The sequence below is a fragment of the Neofelis nebulosa genome, chromosome 8, assembly GCF_028018385.1.
Source record: "Neofelis nebulosa isolate mNeoNeb1 chromosome 8, mNeoNeb1.pri, whole genome shotgun sequence".
Taxonomy (NCBI): Eukaryota; Metazoa; Chordata; class Mammalia; order Carnivora; family Felidae; genus Neofelis; species Neofelis nebulosa.
In genome coordinates, this window is record NC_080789.1 from 126,889,812 (window position 1) to 126,910,425 (window position 20,614).

The 20,614-nt window shown below is 39.2% G+C and overlaps 1 protein-coding gene across 1 annotated transcript in view; it reads left to right on the forward strand.

Annotated features, from left to right (window-relative positions):
- Nucleotides 1-20,614, forward strand: part of ST8SIA6 (ST8 alpha-N-acetyl-neuraminide alpha-2,8-sialyltransferase 6) — a 151,544-nt gene that overhangs the window by 87,501 nt on the left and 43,429 nt on the right. The window contains exon 4 of the mRNA XM_058681794.1: nucleotides 20,329-20,415. Within this exon, the coding sequence (XP_058537777.1) occupies nucleotides 20,329-20,415 (87 nt within the window). The remainder of the gene's footprint in view (nucleotides 1-20,328; nucleotides 20,416-20,614) is intronic.

The window sequence follows — 20,614 nt, forward strand, 5'->3', positions numbered from 1 at the left end:
TGCTTTCAGAATTTTCTCTTTATCCTTGTATTTTGCCAGTTTCACTATGATACGTCGTGCAGAAGATCGATTCAAGTTACGTCGGAAGGGAGTTCTCTGTGCCTCTTGGATTTCAACGCCTTTTTCCTTCCCCAGTTCAGGGAAGTTCTCAGCTATAATTTCTTCAAGTACCCCTTCAGCACCTTTCCCTCTCTCTTCCTCCTCTGGGATACCAATTATGCGTATATTATTTCTTTTTAGTGTATCACTTAGTTCTCTAATTTTCCCCTCATACTCCTGGATTTTTTTATCTCTCTTTTCCTCAGCTTCCTCTTTTTCCATAACTTTATCTTCTAGTTCACCTATTCTCTCCTCTGCCTCTTCAATCCGAGCCGTCGTCATTTCCATTTTGTTTTGCATTTCGTTTAAAGCGCTTTTCAGCTCCTCGTGACTGTTCCTTAGTCCCTTGATCTCTGTAGCAAGAGATTCTCTGCTGTCCTGTATACTGTTTTCAGGCCCAGCGATTAATTTTATGACTTTTATTCTAAATTCACTTTCTGTTATATTATGTAAATCCTTTATGATCAGTTCATTACCTGTTGTTATTTCCTGGAGATTCTTCTGAGGGGAATTCTTCCGTTTGGTCATTTTGGATAGTCCCTGGAGTGGTGCGGACCTGCAGGGCACTTCCCCTGTGCTGTGGTGTATAACTGGAGCTGGTGGGCAGAGCCGCAGTCAGAACTGATGTCTGCCCCCAGCCCACCGCTGGGGCCACAGTCAGACTGGTGTGTGCCTTCTCTTCCCCTCTCCTAGGGGCGGGATTCACTGTGGGATGGCGTGGCCCGTCTGGGCTGCTTGCACACTGCCAGGCTTGTGGTGCTGGGGATCTGGCGTCTTAGCTGGGGTGGGTAGGCAAGGTGCACGGGGGGCAGGAGGGGCAGGCTTAGCTCGCTTCTCCTTAGGTGATCCACTTCAGGAGGGGCCCTGTGGCAGCGGGAGGGAGTCAGATCCGCTGCCGGAGGTTTGGCTATGCAGAAGCACAGAGTTGGGTGTTTGCGTGGAGCGAGCAAGTTCCCTGGCGGGAACTGGTTCCCTTTGGGATTCTGGCTGGGGGATGGGCGGGGGAGATGGCGCTGGCGAGCGCCTTTGTTCCCCGCCAAGCTGAGCTCTGTCGTCCGGGGGCTCAGCAGCTCTCCCTCCCTTTGTCCTCCAGCCTTCCCGCTTTCCGAGCAGAGCTGTTCACTTATGACCTCCCAGACGCTGAGTCGCGCTTGCTGTCGGAACCCAGTCCGTCCGGCCCCTCCGCTTTTGCCGGCCAGACTCGGGGGCTCCGCTTGGCGGGCGAGCCGCCCCTCCTCCCCGGCTCCCTCCCGCCAGTCCGTGGAGCGCGCACCGCCTCGCCGCCCTTCCTCCCCTCTTCCGTGGGCCTCTCGTCTGCGCTCGGCTTCGGAGACTCCGTTCTGCTAATCCTCTGGTGGTTTTCTGGGTTCTTAAGGCAGGTGTAGGTGGAATCTAAGTGATCGGCAGGACGCGCGGTGAGCCCAGCGTCCTCCTATGCCGCCATCTTCCTGGAACCCCCCCATAGATTTTTTTTTAAACAGTCTGTTTTGTTCACTATTGTATTATTGGTTCCCAGAATAGTACCTGACATATAGCAGATTCCCATTAGGTATTTCTTGAGTAAATCCATGCACACAAAAGAAAGTGGTATAGAAACATATAGTAGATACAGGGGGTTGCTTATATGAGTGAGAAGAATTGAAAGGCAGAAGGTTAATAGTTATATATAGCTTAAAAATCTTCACCTCCTAGGGGTAGTTGTCAGTTGAGCATCTGACTCTTGATTTCAGCTTGGGTCATGATCTCATAGTTTATGAGTCTAAGCCCCGTGTCAGGCTCTGTGATCACAGTGCCAAGCCTGTTTGGGTTTCTCTCTGTCTCCCTCTCTCTCTGCCCCCCCCCTCCCCTCCCCGTGCACTCTCTCTCTCTCTCAAAATAAGTAAATAAACTTAAAAAAAAATCTTAACTTGGTACACTCTCCATGCTAGCTCCTTCACTGTTGTTAATTCATTGTAACTATAGAATGTAACTGTTCAAGAGATGGAGAAACCCTGAATTTACTGGTTCTCTTAGATCCCTTAAAATATATAGGATCCTGTTTCTAAAAATTGATAGTATAAGATCACTAAATTGGCATTTTCATCTTTGGAACTTCTTGTGTATGTCTTGGAGATTTATTCCTATGAACTTGAAAGGTGGGTCATCATTTTTTTACATGTTTGGAAATCTTGTTGTGTTTGTGTCGTGAGAGGAAATGGGAAAATCCTAAAGAGCATCTTCATTCTTTGTTTCTTCATTCTTTCTGTCCTGGTAATGTATTTGCATCTTGCAGATCTCTGTGAGGGAGGTATTTAAAAATGATTGTTTTTGTTTTGCTGTGAGTTACTGCTTTATTGGGGCATGCTATCAAATTAGACCAGCAAAGGAAATTCACTTACCCCCCAAATAATTCCAAAAATAGCATCATGAATGGATTTTTATTTGTGCCATAAAATTCCCTTTTAACCTTCCAAATCTACTCTTTTTGTCCGTGCTGCGTGCTCCAGGAAGCTGACTCCCTTGGGCTACACTAGGTGGACTCTCATTGCCTGTGGCTTCTGGTTAGGGTCAGTCCTATGCGAGTCATTGGCAGGAGAGTGGAAGGTGGGAGGAGAGAAAATTTGGAATATTTATTCCCCCAGATGCTCTCTGTAGGCTTGAGTTAGGCTTGGGTTAGGGATGGCTACCAAAGGCCATCCCTCCTGTCCAGTGGCCCTCTTCTGAACCTACCACGGTTCTTTCCAGGTAGCCTATAGACTTGGGGCAGTAACAGCTTTCCTAGTCTACCCCTTTTGCTAGCCTTAGAGCGTCCGTCACCAATCCTTGTTACCTTCCCTATGCCACGTCCCACCCCTTTGTAAATAGACACCCAATTCCTTCTTGGTTGGCTGAGGTTAGTCCCTGTTGCAGACTTTCTTACTATGTGTCTTAAACATGTAATTAATATCAAAACTCCAAAAGCTAATTGCCTAGGCAGAGAAAGTGTTCTTTCCTACGAAATCAATATCTGACTGTTTTACATATGGCAGTTCGGGGATTTCACGAGCTGTGAAGAACATTGGCATTTTTAGGAATTAATTCCTGAGGCTGTTTTAGAATATTTAACTTGTCTGAGGGATAAGAGTATGGAGAGAATAAAAGTTTAAGATCCTTTTCCCCTGTGCCAATTGACAATAGCCACAGCATTCTAATTAGAAGCTGCTATCATGTAGAGTTGAAAACCAAGCAAATTGAATTCTTCCACCTTTAGTGGATGAAATGTCAGTACAATTTGTCTGTAGTATTCGTAGCTCAACTCAGTCTACCTGCTGTATATGTGTTTTGGTTGCCTGTCATACACTCATCAACTGTTCCTTTAACAAGTTTTGCCCAGTGAAAATGATTGGCTGTATTAACTGAAAATCTTATAGCATTATATTGATTTGCAGTGTTTGGTTTCATGTAGACCCGAGCTCTTCCAGGGTTTGGTAGAAACTAGCTACAAAAAAGTGATCTACATGGCATGCCACTGAGAAACCTACAGACTTGATATTATTGGGATTTCTTCACGCAGTTCATTAGACGGAAAGGTTGGCTTTCACCATGAAGTGATGTTGTAGGAAACTAATCAGTATCTCAGCAGCTGAAATGGAGCTAATAGATGAATGTCTTCAAGATAACTTCTAATAAGTACCAGTAAGTATTTAATGATGAAATTAATTAACCAGAGTTATAGAGGGCTTTTAAAAAACCCTATCTACATCTTCATTGAGGTAAAACTGGTCATAGCATGTGGGTCTTCATCTCCAAAGAGAAGTTTCTAGAAGAATCTTTTAAACTGTAATATGTTCACTTAGTGTCATTTCAAATGTTATTTATAATTTGTATTTCATTTCGAGTATTATTGATAATGATTTAAATAGATGTTATTTATTCTTTTGAAAATAACTTGCTGCATTATTTAGTATGATTTATTGTACATCTTGGGACCAGAAAATGTTTCTGATGGGATTAATTTCAGTTTCATTATGAAAATAGATGAGATGCAGCGTGATACATTGGAAAGAGAGCCAGACTGTGAATCAGAAGTCACGAGTTTAATTCTTAGCTCTGCCACTTACGGCACAATATTCGCAAGCTGTTCATCTTCTCAGAACTTTTAGTTTTGTCATCCATAAAAATGGGGTAGTACAGAGACAGCTGTCTTTCAGGGTGGTGGGATGGGGGCTATACTTTGTAACTGAAAACCAACTATAAATGTAAATTTGCAGAAAGTATGATGCGATTGAGAGCATTTTACTTGACAGGAAACGTTTACAGGGACACGTTTCTCCCACGGATGAGCCCACCCTTATAGCATATGTGTAATTTACCTTCCTCAGTGATTTTCCACTCCAGCCATGCTCGCACTTTACAAATCACAATGGTAATTTTAATTTTCTAAAAAAGCTGGATGGTGATTTATTTTTCAGGAGGACAGGCAAGCATGTAGGGAAAAAAGCATTCTTTGATATTCCTTATTCTGTAGTCTTCCCTTTGTAGTATTGGCGGATGATGCTTCATTTCTAGAGTGGACACGAAAAGGATTCTCTGAACGTAGCAACCTTAGGCAGTAAGTAGCTTGAGTACTATCCTATGTAAAATGGTCAGGAATATTTCTTCCTGGTAGATCTGCTGTGTGTTGACTTAGTTGTTTTTGTTTTTGTTTTTAATAATGTCTATTTATTTTATTTTTGAGAGAGAGAGAGAGTGTGAGGAGGGGAAGGGCAGAGAGAGAGGGAGAGACAATCCCAAGCAGTCTCCACACTGCCAGCCCAGAGCCCGATGTGGGGCTTGAACTAACAAACCATGAGACCATGACCTGAGCTGCAATCAGGAGTCAGAAGATTAACCGACAGAGCCACCCAGCTGTCCCTTAACTTAGTTTTAAATATCAGTGTACAGTCAGAAGCCTTTCTACACAGCTAACATACTAGTAAAATACATTATGATTGACATCTTTCAATATTCAGTTAAATTGGAGCCAGCTACAATTTATTGGGGGATATATGTCACGAAAACAAAATGTTTTAAAGACTATGCATATTATATAATATACCTTTATTCTTTTTCTTTTTTTTTTTTAAATATTTTTTGATGTTTATTATTTTGAGAGAGAGAGAGTGAGAACCTGAACAGGGTAGGGGCAGAGAGAGACACACAGAATCATAACAGGCTCCAGGCTCTGAGCTGTCAGCACAGAGCCTGACTCAGAGCTTGAACTCACCCACCATGAGATCATGACCTGAGCCAAAGTCGGATGCTTAACCGACTGAGCCACCCACGTGGCCCAATGCACCTTTATTCTACTTGGCAATGGATGCTAATTTTAATGTTCTAGCTTAAGCTTGATAGGCAAGAATGATTTCAAACTGATACAAACTCTGCTTTTCAAGGAAGTCAAAGTAAAAATATAATATACTTTTTTGTCCCCCTTGAGCATTTGTTTAAAATCCTGATGGACATAAAGTCACCTTTAATTTCCAAGATAACAGTTGCTCTTTGGATCCAATATGATAGTTTCATTTCCCTGAGGCTTAGGACTGCTGTGGATCAGTCTTGTCAGATTTGAAGAAGAGATATCAGAAGAGTCAGATATGGCAGCAGTCTCTCCTGGCCTTCTCGGTGGGCCTCCATAAAGCTCAAACTGGGATGTTGTGGGGAGGGCAAAGTTTTGAGCTAAGCCAACAGGTCTCCCAGTTGGGTTGAATTATAGGAGCAGCCATGCGCTCGTTCACGTTGAGCAACCTGCTGGGGGAGGAGGGAGCCCTGATTGGTCACATTTGGCAATGCCCATGGTGTAAATATACCCACACTGGCCAGTTTTAAGCTAATGATGGTTTAACAGTTTGCTCACAGCATTCCCAACAATTTAACAGGTAGCTCTCACAAGCTTGTCTGAATCAGCTCTGGAGCACTAATGACAAAGTATGGAGGAAGGGACGTGGGGATCCCCACACCCATCCTGTGCCATCAAGGAAGGTTGAGAAAAGAAGTTACTCTCAATTCCAAGAGTTGCCCAAAATGAGATAGCAATTTGTTGTGCTTTTTGCTTTTAAATGTTGCCTAGGTTGGATCTCTACTTATCTAGCAACATAACCCCTTTCCTCCATTTCCCATGTGAAATCTTCAACAAATTCTACATTGATCACTATTGAGCAGGCTGAAATCCCAACTGATGGAGACAGTTACTCATTTAAAAAAAAATTTTTTTAACGTTTATTTATTTTTGAGACAGAGAGAGACAGAGCATGAACGGGGGAGGGTCAGAGAGAGAGGGAGACACAGAATCGGAAGCAGGCTCCAGGCTCTGAGCCATCAGCCCAGAGCCCGACGCGGGGCTCGAACTCACGGACGGCGAGATCGTGACCTGAGCTGAAGTCGGACGCTCAACCGACTGAGCCACCCAGGCGCCCCAATTACTCATTTTTTAAAAAGGTGGGGGGTAAACATTTAACAGGACACACACATGCATACCCCTTCTCTTTCATGCTAAGAAACTAGAAGGCAGGAATGGTTATCTGGGTTAATGGATTGGCTGAAACAACTGAATGAATATCTATTGAGCTCAAATCCAAGCTTCTCAGGCACCACAGTGAAGGAGGGCTTCCCTTTAACATAGGGTGCGTTGTGAACAGGAAAAGTAACTGAAAGTCAGCACTGGAAAAAAAATATTAAGTAGAAGCCATAATCCATGGAATAGGGAAAATGTTCCTTTGAATTTACTCAGAGGAGTTTATGACCTTGTCACATTTCATGCTTAGGTTTAAACATGCATTTTCTGGATTAACAAGGACAACCAGCCTGTCCTTGGGATTGTGTTGGGCTCAAAGTGCTCAGTCCTTGAGATCCTGGGCGGGGGTGGGGAGAAAGAGACAGTCTAGAAGGGGAAACCAACATGTAAACACAATAAAATTCAATGTAAAAAAGGCTATTGTTGGAGTATTGGTTTCAGGTACTCTGGGAGGTAGGAAGTAGCAATTTACTAGCTCTCCAGGGAATTCTTTTAAAGGGAAAACCATTTAGATACACTGTAAATTCATAGTAACTAGATATTTGATCCTTAACAATGGCTGATGTACATTGCTTATTATCTGAGTTATATCTCATGGAAAATACAATGTTTTAGCCCAATAATGAAGATTTTGAAAGTTTATTGAGGTGTAAATGGTGTGCAGCAAAGTATGACTTAAGTGTACAATGTACAGAATATTGGCGTATGTAGGCAGCATGAATACAATCAAGATGATGAACATCTACACCTCCCACGAAAGGTGTCTCATGAAATTGATTTATCCTGACCATTGTCCAGCCCCACATGCTAGCCTTCTTTTCCAAGCAGCCTCTGGTATGCTTTGTGTTACTGTAGGCTAATTTTCATTTTCTGAAATGTAATCTACATTGTGTACTCTTTTTGTCTGGCTTTGTTCATACAGGCATAGTTATTTTAAGATTGATCATTGTTCTGGCAGGTATCAGTAATTCATTTCTTTAGTTTTTTTTTATGTTTATTTTTGAAAGAGAGAGAGAGCTTGAGCAGGGAAGGGGTAGAGAGAGACAGAGACACAGAATCCAAAGCAGGCTCCAGGCTCTGAGCTGTCATCACAGAGCCTGATGCAGGGCTCGAACACACTGACCACGAGATCATGACCTGAGCCAAAGTCAGACACTTAACTGACTGAGCCACCCAGGCACCCCCAATAATTCCTTTCTTTATTTCACTACATAAAAGCAACTCTACCCCATTTGATGTGTATGCCACGATTTGTTTATCCATTCACATCATAATGGACATTTAGGTTATTTTTAGTTTGTGGCTGTTACAAATAAAACTATGAATATTAGTGCACAAATCTTTGTGTGAATATAAGTTTTCATTTCTTTTGGGTAAATACCTACGAACCTAGGAGTAGCATATCTGGGTTGCATGGCAGGTAGGTGTTTACTTTTTGAAGAAACTATCAAATAGCTTTCCAAAGTAGTTGCATATTTTACCTTCCCACCAGTGGTGTGTGAGGGTTCCAGTTGACAAACATTGTCTTCAGTTTTAGCCATTTTTTAAATATTCATTTATTTTTATTTAAAAAATTAATGTTTATTTTTGAGAGAGAGAGAGAGAGAGAGAGAGAGAGAGAGAGCATGAGTGAGCAGGGACAGGGCAGAGAGGGAGAGAGAAACAGAATCTGAACAGGCTCCAGGCTCTGAGCTGTCAGCTCAGAGCTCGATGCGGGGCTCAAACTCACAAACCATGAGCTCATGACCTGAGCCGACATCAGACATTTAACTGACTGAGCCACCCAGGTGCCCCTCAATTTTAGCCACTGTATTAGGTGTGTAGTGGCATCTCATGATGATTTTAAATTGTATTTCGCTACTAACTAATGTTGTCGAACATCTTCTGATGCATTGGTTTGCCACCTGTCTTACCATCTTTGGTGAAAGGTCCGTTCACATCTTTTCCCAATTTTTAATTGGGTTGTTTGTGTTATCATTGAGTTGTAAAAATTTTTTATATATGCTGGATGTAAGTTATTCATCAGGTATGTGTTGTGCACGTATTTTTTTCTCAGTCTGTGTCGTGTCTTTGACCTACAGTGGTTACTGAGAAATAACCTTTTAATTTTGATTAAGAGTACTTTATAGATTTCTTTTCTGGTATGTACATTTTGTGCATAGTATGTGTAAAACAGAGTCATTAAGGTTTTTCTTAGTTTTCTTCTAGAAGTTTTATAGTTTTCATTCTTATACTTAGATAAATGATCCAAATGATTGTAGGTTAATATTTGGGTGTGGAATAAAATAAGAATGGGGAGGATTGTTTTTTAATAGATAGGTATCTAATTTTTCCAGCAGCATTTGTTAACAAGATTATTCTTTTTCCATTGAATCACCTTGTTTAAAAGCTTTATTCTTGGATTTCCTATTCTTCCATCAATTTATTTATCTATTTTGATATATATAAGACACTGTGCCACTTATTATAACACTGTAGTCAGTCTTGAAATCAGGTAGTATAACTCTTCCAAATTTGTTTTCATATTCTTTTTTTAAAAAATTTTTTTAATGTTTATTCATTATTGAGAGATAGAGAGAAACTGAGCATGAGCAGGGGAGGGACAGAGAGAGGGGGAGACACAGAATCAGAAGCAGGCTCCAGGCTCTGAGTCATCAGCACAGAGCCCGATGTGGGGCTCGAAATCACAAACCATGAGATCATGACCTGAGCTAAAGTCAGACGCTCAACCAACTGAGCCACCCAGGCGCCCCTGTTTTCATATTCTTTTGGCTAGTCCAGGTCTTTAAATTTCCACATGAATTTTCAATTTCTACAGAAATTATTTCTCAAATTTTGGTTACAGTTACACCAAATATGTATATGTACATATATGTATATGTATATGTATGTATATGTATATGTATATATATATACATATATATATACACACGTGTCTATTATCTATACATATATATCCACGTATATATACATATATACATATACATATACATGGCCACCATTCTAATTATCTTGACTCTTCTGACCTGTGGACATGGGATATTACTCCATTTATTTAGGTCTTCTTTAATTTTTCTCAGCTCTATTTTGTTCTTTTATTAAAAAAATTTTTTTAAATGTTTATTCTTGAGAGAGAGTGAGAGACAGAGCATGAGCAGGGGAGGGGCAGAGAGAGAAGGAGACACAGAATCTGAAGCAGGCTTCTGGCTCTGAGCTGTCAGCACAAAGCTGGATGTGGGGCTCAAACTCATAAACCGCAAGATCATGACATGAGCCGAAGTCAGATGCTTAACTGACTGAGCCACTCAGGTGCCCCTATTTTGTTCTTTTAAATATAAAGGTCTTGCACATCTTTGGTCAGACTTATTCCTGAGTATTTTATATTTTTGATGTTACTGTAAATGGAATTGTTTTAAATTTTAATTCCAATTTTTTATTGCTAGTGTACAGAAATATAATTTTGGTCTATAATATTATAAATTATAAATATAATTATTGATCTTGTGTCTGGCAAGTTTGCTAATGTTTTTTGTAGATTCCTCAGATTTATCTCTGAATAAAGATAGTTTTATTTCTTTTTAATCTAAATGGCTTTATTTTTTTTCTTGTCTTATTGCAATGGTTAGACCTTCAGTACAAGATGGAATAGAGATAGTGAGAATGGACATCCTTGCTTTGATGCTGATCTCAGGGAGAAAGCATTCAGTCTGTCACCAGTATGTAGGCTTATAGCTGACAGGTGTTTTTGTTTTTTTTTTTTTTTGGTAGATACTTCTTATGAAGTTTTGTAAAATCCCTTTTTTATAGTTTGCTGAGAGTTTTTATTATGGCTGAATGTTGACTTAGGTGAAATGCTTTTTTTAAATGTACATAAATTATTATTTGTTCTTTTCCTTTTTATTCTATTGGTATGGTGAGTTGCATTAATTGATTTTCAACATTCCATTCCTGAGATACACCCCATTGGCCATAGTGCTTTATACTTTATACATATTGTTAGATTCAATTTGCCAATGTGTTTTGTTGAGGATTTTTGCATCTGCATTTAGGAAATATGTTGGTCTGTACATTTTTTTTCTTTTAGTGTCTTTTTCTGTTTTCTTTATCAGGGTAACTTTATACAATGAGTTGGGAAGTGTCCCTCTGCTTCAATTTTATAGAAGCATTTATGTAGAATTGGTATTAATATTCCTGAAATGTTTGATAAAGTTCTCCAGTGAAGCTATCTGGGCCTGGAGGGGTTTTTTAAGGACACATTGAGCTGGGATGGATTTTAATTATAATTTTAATTTTATTAATAGCTGTAGGACTATTCACATCTTTTTTTCTTTTTTTTTACACTCATCAAATTTTTCTTGCTCTAGTGTCTTAATCCCTTAGCATTGTATTGATAAAATGATCAAGTAATAAACTTATATATAACCTCTTATATTTTTAAATTCAATTTATTTAAACTGAAAAACAAAAACGAAACAAACCAGTTTACCCATTTTTCCTACCCTAACCCCTACCCTCTGCCTCTGGCAAGCACTAATTTGTTCTATCCCTGTGAGCTTGGTATTTTTAATTTTTATTTTTTAGACTTCACAGATAAGAGAAATAGTACTGTGTTTCCCTTTCTCTGACTTGTTTCACTTAGCCTAATGCCCTTGAGGTCCGTCCATGTTGTTGCAAATGCAAGATTTTTATCTATCTATCATCTATCTATCTATCTATATTTTAAGTTTACTTATTTATTTTGAGAGACAGAGTGTGTGAGCAGGGGAGGAAAGGAGAGAGAGGGAAAGAATCCCAAGCAGTCTCCATGCTGTCAGGACAGACCCGACCTAGGGCTCAGTGTCATGAACCATGAGATCATGACCTGAGGTGAGATCAAGAGTTGGATGCTTAACTGACAGGTCATCCAGGTGCTGAAGATTACATATTTTTTTTTAATGGCTAAATAATGTGTATATACCATACTTTCTTTACCCATTCATCTATTGATGTATACTTGGGTTATTTCCCTATTTTGGCTATTGTAAATAATGCTGCAGTGAACATGGAGGTACATATATCTATTTGAGTTTCTTCTTTACATTTTCATTGGATAAATACCGAAAAGTAGAATTTCTGCATCATATAGTAGTCCTATTTTAATTGTTTGAGGAACCTCAATACTATTTTTTAGAGTGGCTGCACAAAATTACATTTTACCCACAGTGCACAAGGGTTTTCTTTTGTCTACATCCTCACCAACACTTGTTATTTCTAGCTTTTTTTCTTATAATAGCCATTCTAATAGGTATGAGATGGCATCTCATTTTGGCTTTTATTTACATTTCTTTAATGATTAATGACATAGAACATCTTTTCATGTGCCAGTTGACCATTTGTATATCTTCTTGGAAAATGTTTATTCAGATCCTCTGCCCATTATTAAAAAGGATTTGTTTTTAGTATTGAGTTGTATGAGTTCTTTATACATTTTAAATATCAGCTCTTTATCAGATATATGATTTGCAAACATTTTCTCCCATTCAGTGGACTGCGTTTTTGTTTTATTGATGCTTTCCTTTGCTATGTGGAGTTTTTGAGTTTGATATAGTCCCACTTACTTAGTTCTGCTTTTGGTATCAGATTGAAAAAATTATTGTCAAAACTCATGTCAAGTAGCTTATGGTCTGTGTTTTCTTCTAGAAGTTTTATGGTTTTGTGCCTTACATTCAAATCTTTAATCCATTCTGAGTAAGTTTTTGTGAGCGATGTAAGGTAGTAGTTCAATTTCATATGTGCTTGTCTGATTGTTCCAACATTGTTGAAGATACTGCCCTCTTTCCCCATGATATATTCTTGGCTGCTTTGACATAAATTAATTGACCATCTATGTGTAGATTTATTTCTGGGCTCTGTATTCTGTTCCACCCATCTATTTACCATCCTGTTTTAGTTGCGATAGCTTTGTAATACAGCTCAAAATGAGGGAGCGTTTTCTTTTTTCTTAAGATAGCTTTGGATATTCGGGGTATTCTATGGTTCTATACCAATTGTAAGATTCCTTGTTGTATTTCTGTGAAAAATTGTGATAGGAATTGCATTGTATCTGTAGATTGTGTTGGGTAGCATGGATATTTTAATAACATTTTTCATATTCATGAGTGTGGAATACCTTTCCATTTATTTGTGTCTTCTTTAATTTCTTTCATTGATATTTTATAGTTTTCAACATACAGGTCTTTTACTTCCTTGGGTAAATGTATTTCTAAGTAGTTTATTCTTTTCAATGGAATTGTAAGTGAGATTGTTTTCCTAATTTCTCTTTCTGATAGTTTATTTTAGTGCGTAAAACACACAACAGAATTTTGAGTATTAATTTTGTATCCTGCAACTTGACTCAATTTGCTTATAAATTCTAAGTTTGTTGATGGAGTTTTTTAAGATTTGCTATATATAATTTGTCATCTACAAATAGTGACAGTTTTACTTCTTTCTTTCTGATTGAAAGTCTTTTATTTCTTTCTCTTACCTAAAGAAAACCATTGCTTGCATTCCTGGAATAAATCCCACTTGGTATTGGTGTGTGATCCTTTCAATATATTGTTGAATATAGTTTGCTAATACATTTCTGTTGAGGAGTATTACATCTGTTCATCAGGGATATCTGGCTGTAATTTTGTTTTTCTTTTATTTTTGTTATGTTCTTACCTGGTTTTGGTATCAGGTTAATGCTGGCCTTGTTAAATGAGTTTGGCAGAGTGCAATACTTGTCTGCTTTTTGGAAGAGTTTGAGAAGATTTTTTTTTTTTTTTTTTGGAAGCTTGGTGGAATTCACCAAAGAAGCCATGGTCTAGGACTTTGTTTGTGGGGAAGTTTTTGATTTACTCATTCATTCTCCTTACTCTTAATTGATCTAATCATTTTTTCTGTTTCTTCATGATTTAGTCTTGGTAGGTTTTATGTTTCTAGGAACTTAAGCAGTTTTTTAAGGTTTTCCAACTTTTTGGTATGTAATAGTTAGTAATAATGTCTTATGATCCAATTGGTCTCTGGTATCAATTGTCACATCTTTCATTTCTTTTTTTTTTTTAATTGTATTTATTTATTTATTTATTTATTTATTTTAATTTTTTTTAACGTTCATTTATTTTTGAGACAGAGAGAGACAGAGCATGAACGGGGGAGGGTCAGAGAGAGGGAGACACAGAAGCTGAAACAGGCTCCAGGCTCTGAGCGGTCAGCACAGAGCCCGACGCGGGGCTCAAACTCATGGACCGTGAGATCATGACCTGAGCCGAAGTCAGACGCTTAACTGACTGAGCCACCCAGGCGCCCCTATTTATTTTGAGAGAGAGAGCATGTACACAAGCAGGGCAGGGGCAGAGAGGGAGGGAGAGAATCCCATGCAGGCTGTGTGCTGTCAGCCTGCAGCTCGTTATGGGGCCCAGTCTCACAAACCATGAGATCATGACGTGAGCTGAAATCAAGAATTGGACATTTAACTGACTGAGCCACCCAGGTGTCTCTGCCTCTCTTTAATTTCTGATTTTATTTATTTGAGTCTCTTTTTTCTTGGTAATTCTAGCTGAATTTGTCAATTTTGTTATCTTTCCAAAGAACCAACTCTTAGTTTCATTGATTATTCTATTGTCCTTTTTTATTTTTAATCTCTATTTTATTTATTTTTGCTCTGATCTTTTTTTCCTTTCTTCTATTGACTTTACGCCTAGTTTTTTTCTTCTTTTTCTAGTTTCTTGAGGTATAAAGTTAGGTTGTTATTTGAGACTTTTCTTTCTTCTTAATGTAGGCGTTATTGCTATGAACTACTCTCTTAGAATTGCTTTTGCTTTCTCCCATAAGTTTTTGTATATTACATTTCCATTTTCATTTGTATCAAGATCTTTTTTATATCAATTTTGATTTCTTCTCTGACCCATTTGGCTGTTCAGTAGCATATTGTTTAATCTTCACATATTTGTGAATTTTCCAGTTCTCTTCATGCAATTAATATCAAGTTTTATACCATTGTGGTTGGAAGAGATGCTTGATATGATCATTTCTCTTAAACTTATTAAGACTTGTTTTTGTCCTAACATTATAAATTTTGGAAAATGTTCTATATGTACCTGAGCAGAATGTATATTCTTCTGCTTTTGGATGGAATGTTCTGTAGGTATCTGTTAGGACCATCTGGTCTAATGTGTTATTCAATGCTGATGTTTCCTTAATGATTTTCTATCTGATTGATCTATTCATTGATCTGAGAATGTTATTAAAGTCCCATACTCTTACTGTTTGCTGTTTATTTCTCCCTTTAGGTGTATTAATATTTGCTTTATATGTTTAGGTGCTTCTGTGTTGGCTACGTAAATATTTAGAAATGTTTTGTCTTCTTTTGGATGCACCCCTTTATCATTATGTGATGCTCTTCTTTGGCTCTTATTACAGTCTTGGTTTTAAAGTCCACCTTGTCTGATATAAGCATAGCTATCTATACCAGGCTTCTTTTGGTTTACATTTGCATGGAATATCTTTTTCATTCCTTTCGCTTTCAGACTGTGTGATTCCTTACATCTAAAGTGAGTCTCTTGTAGGCAGGATATAGGTAGGTCTTGTTTTTTGTCCGTTCAGCCCCTCCATGTCTTTTAATTGGAGAATTTAGTCCATTTACATTTAAAGTATTTATTTGAACGTATGTACTTACTGCCATTTTGTTCATTGTTTTCTGGCTGTTTTTAAAGTTTCTCTCTGGTTCTTCTTTCTTCTCTTGCTGTCTGCCCTTGTGGTTTGATGACTTTCTTTGGTGGTATGCTTAGATTCCTTTTTGTTTATATTTTGTGTATTTACTGTAGGTTTTTGCTTTATGGTTACCATGAGGCTTACATATCAAAACTTATATCTATAATAGTCTATTTTAAGTTGATAACAGCTTAAATTTTATCACATTGTAAAGCTTAATACTGTTACTCTCCCGCTTTCTGTTTTTTGATGTCACATTTTATATCCTTTTCTATGGTATATCCTTTAATTATTGTATTCATAGTGATTTTTACTTCTGTCTTTTAGCCTTCATGTTAGCTTAATAAGTGATTAATCGACTACCTTTACTATGTATTGACCTTCTCAGTGTATGATATATTCTTCTTTATATCTATCTATCTATCTATCTATATATAGATATATATAGTTTTTGTTACTAGTTCATTCTCCTTTTTTTCAATGCTTGGTCCTTTTAACATTTCTTTTAAGGCTGGTTTAATGGTGATGAACTCCTTTAGCTTTTGCTTTTCTTTAGAACTCTCTCTTTTTCAAGTCTGAATGATAATTTTTCTGGGTAGAGCATTCTTGGTTGAAAGTTCTTTTTCTTTCAGCACTTTGAATGCGTCATGCCACTTCATTCTGGCCTATAAAGTTCCTGCTGAAAAATCTTACAGTCTTATGTGGGTTCCCACATAAAAAGTTTGTTTTCCCAACAAAACGTTGTTCTTGTCTGGATTTTAATATTTTCTCCTTGTCTATAACTTTGACATTGTAATTATAATATGGCTTGATTTGGGGTTCTATGAGTTCCTCTTATTTGGAACTCTCCAGGAATCTTGGATCTGTAAGTCTGTTTCATTCCCCAGGTTAGGGAAGTTTTCAGCCGTTATCTTTTCAAATAATATTTCTGCCCCTTTCTCTCCTCTCCTTCTGGGAGCTGAATGATATGAATGGTAGACCATTTGATGTTTTCCATAGGTCCCTCAAACTATCTTCACTTTCTTTTTATTCTTTATTCTTTTTGCTACTCTTATTGGATGAGTTCCACTGCCTTGTCTTTGAGTTGAATGATCCTTTCTTCTGCTTCATCTAGTCTGTTGTGGAACCTTTCTAGTATATTTTTCAGTTCAGTTATTATCTACATCTCTGTGACTTCTGTTTAGTACTTTCTTGTATTTTCTCTATTTTTTGAAGTTCTTGCTATGTTTATCCATTTATCTCCCCAGTTCTGTGGACATCTTTATGACTATTACTTTCAACTCCTTGTCAGGTAAATTACTTACCTCCATTTTATTGAGGGTTTTTCCTGACGCTTTTTTGTTTTTTCGTGTGGAACACATTCCTCTCTTTCTTAGTTTTACTTAACTCTCTGTGTTGATTTCTATAGTAGTAGATGAAAAAAAAATAACCTCACCTAATCTTAAATAAGTGGCCTTGTGCAGGATATGAGCTTTGTGACTCAACCCTGCCCCAGCTCTTGGTTATATCTGAAACCTTTGTGCTTGTCCAAGCAGACTATTATATGTTTGAGCGTTTCCAGTAGTTAAGTGTGTCCTAGTACTTGCCAGTGCCCCAGAGGGGAAGATCTCAGCACCAGGTCCGCCCTGGAAGCCAGACCCTCAGACATCAGCTTTTTAAAGTATGCCAGTATATACAGTCCTATGGGACTGTAAGCCCAAGCCCTGCATCCACCAGAATCAGGTGATCTGGAGGTGATGGCAATAGCAAAAATCAAAGCCCCGATGAATGTAAACCTCTTCTCTGGGTGATAACTGGCAAGCTAGAGCAAGACAGAGAGAGACGGCCAAGATGACATCCACAGCCTGCATTCTTTGAAAGCAACTCCGTAGGCCATCAATGTGTGCCAAACCTGAAGCCTGCCCCTCAGACCATAGCTCCAGGATGAGCAAAAAAGCCTCCTTCACAGAAAGAAGAACGGTAGCCTCCCAAGAACTATCATACTGACTGCTACAGTCCCATGGGACCCAGAAAGGCAAGCCCCTCCATTCACCAGATCCAGGTGACCACAAAGTGTCACTGGGTGGCAGCCGCAAATGCTGGAGTGTCAGACAAAATAACCAGGGTGCCAGACATGGAATGCCCCTCTCCAGAAGACGTTGGCACTCTGGAGCACAGCAAAGGATGAGTGTGAGGACAGCACCTGCCCTCAAGGACTCTGGAAAGGATTATAGTCAGCCCCCAGGTGTATGCTCAGTTGGAAGCCTGCCTCTCAGGGCACAGTCGTGATGATTAGTCAGTAGGCCTCCTTCACTAAAGACCAAATTCCCGGGCCTGTTGCCTCTTGCTGTGTCCTGAGGATGGTCAGTGTTTAGGAATTCTTTCTCTGTTGGTTACAGTCCTGTGGGATCCATGAGTGGCCCCACTGGCCACCAGAGCCAGGTCATATCCCCTAACAGCAATCCCCAAAATCAGGGTGCCAGACGAGGAAGGGTATGAGCTCTTTTCTGGCTGACACTGATTATTGCAGTCCCGTGGAGCCAGGATTGCAAGTTCCCCTGGCCTTTCGAGCCAGGCAGAGAAGGTGGCAGCTGCAGAAATCAGGGCACCGGATGTGTGGAAGCTCCTGGGATATTCTGCTGTTCTAGAGACAGCAAGGGGAGCATGAAGGTGTGGCATCCGTCAGTCTCCATCCCTGGAGAATGGTCCTTGAGGCTCCTAGATAGGAGTGTTAAAGTAGATGCCTGCCCCCCTAGCCCAGTGCTTTCATAGAACAGGTGAGACTCCTTCACTTCAAGTCCAGGGCAGTCAGCTGCCGTGGCGCTGGGTCCTGGGGCAGTGGCAGACGGAGTCCAAGGACACAAGCACTTATTAGAAGGTTCTCAGACTGCTTCAATTTTGTGGGTCTTGGGACGTGAGCCTCCCTCACTGTATTTCCAAGTGAGATGTTTGGGGGCTCATCTTTCAACTGTATGTCTTGAAAATTGAAATGCACGCTGTGGGATTCAAACCCTTCACTCCTCAGGGAGAAGCTCTGGGTTTTGAGTTCCCTCCTGGCTGTGGGTCACTGCACTGGCAGTGGTGGGGTTCGTGGTAATGCTGTGTCCCAGCCTTTCCTACCTACCTTGATGTGGTTTCCCTCTCCTCGGCTCAATGTGTAGCTGTTGCTCAGCTAGCGTTTAGTTTTTTAGGGTTTTTTTTGGTTTTGTTTTGTTTTTATGAGAGGAAACGGTTGTATATATAGCTGTAGACTCTGCGTCTGTGGGAGGAGGTGAGTTCAGGATCGTTCTACGTCACCGTCTTGAACCAGATCTCTTCTATATTTTAACTCCACCTTCAAAGCTGGCAACGTTGCCTCTCTCTGAACATTTTCCTGTTCAGAGAACAGGAAATCCCTCTGATTCTGACCTCTCTTTCTTCTTGAGAGAGCCTTTGTAGTTTGTGTCTTTCAACAAATATGTCCATTGTATCTAAGTTGTCAAATTTTTTGGCATAAAGTTGTTACTCTGCTTTTATGTCTGTAGGACTGTCAGTCCTGCAGCCTCTGCCATTGGTCTCATGGTGGTGATTTGTATCTTTTTTACCTGAGCGATGTGACAGTATCTCCTATCTCTCTCTCTGCCCCTCCCCTGCTCATTATCTGTCTCTCCCTGTCTCAAAAATGAATAAAAAACATCAAAAAAAATCTGTTACAGTTGGAAACCTGAATGCAAGTAAAACTATTTTTAACTTCTCCAGTGGTAGCTTTTTGCTTTGCTTCTCCTTTAGTATATAACAGTTTTTCAAGATTTTCAGATTTTCTTAGCTGGGCCAATGGCAGCCAAGGGAAAATATTTTTGATTTTTAAAAAATTTTTCTTAATGTTTATTTCTGAGACAGAGAGAGACAGAGCATGAGTGGGGGAGGGGCAGAGAGAGAGGGGGACACAGAATCCTAAGCAGGCTCCAGGCTCTGAGCTGTCAGCACAGAGCCCGACGCGGGGCTCGAACTCACAGACTGCGACGCCATGACCTGAGCCGAAGCTGGATGCTCAACTGACTGAGCCACCCAGGTGCCCCTATTTTTGATTTATTTTGAAGAGAGAGATACCCATAAGATAGGTAACGTTCAAGGGGAGAGGAGTTGTCAGAAGGTTGATGACCTTCCCCACCTGTAACAAATACCTCTTTCAGAGTTAAGCTTTAGGGGGTCTGCATTTTGCTGGATGGGGATGGGGGAGTGATTTCTGACAGGATTTTCCACAGCCCTGTCCATTCTCCACCCACCTATCACACACACTCTATCTCCTTACTGCAGAGCCTTGATCTCAAGTAGCAGGGAAATAATGACTAAGATATTCATTGAAAGAACTTTAAGGGTTTTTTTTTTTCACTCAAAGGGGTACTTGCATTTTAAATGATAACCCTTAAAGAATAAATAGGCTATTCTAGGATTAAAGGAATTAATACTTAATAATGGAATTTTGGATAGAAGGAGATTTACTGGGGACTGGAATCCTGCAAAACTGTACCGCTGAGCCTATAGATATTTTATGCTAATATACATCTCTCTTAACTTAGTTTCATCTGTTTTTTTACTATTCAAAGTTAAAATTTAAGATAATTATTTTAAGGAAATTTTGTCTATATATCCCAAGGTATATCGGTCAACTTAGAGTATAAAAAAAGGATAAACCATGTATTTATGGGAAACATCTATAAGATATATTTGTCAGTGAGTTACAGCAAAATGAAATGGCTATAAAATATGAGTGTGAGTTGGGGTGCAGTCATGGTTTATTTGTAATTCTAGACTTACATGCAAATTACACATTCCTACATCAACATAATAATTCTTTCCAAATTTGTGTTCCTAGGTTTTTGGAAATGGGTATGATATTTAGTTATTTCTACATTACCTTATTTCAGAAAATATTTAGAGAGCTAAAGTGAGTAGATTATAATAATGTCCTTTGGGACACTTAATACATTCGTTTAGCAATATGTGAGATCTCTGTTTTCTAATTTCATCAATTTAACTTTTAGGTGTTTAGAGAGTGACTATCTTCCGATTATCAGAAATATACAGAGCTGCCCATGGAGACGACAAGAAGAAGAATACGAGAATTTTAGGTAAGATGTTTCTTCATCAGTATTATGAGATTGAAAAATGTCTTGTATATTTGCTTTGTGAGGGAAATAACGTGTTGTTAGAAAGAAGAGTAGAAAGGGTCAGCTGACCACCAGATTGATTTACTTCTAAGGCCCCCCACCCCGCCCCGAGGCACGTGGCACTCTGCCCCCGTCTCCCTATTTAGAAATTTTAATTCTT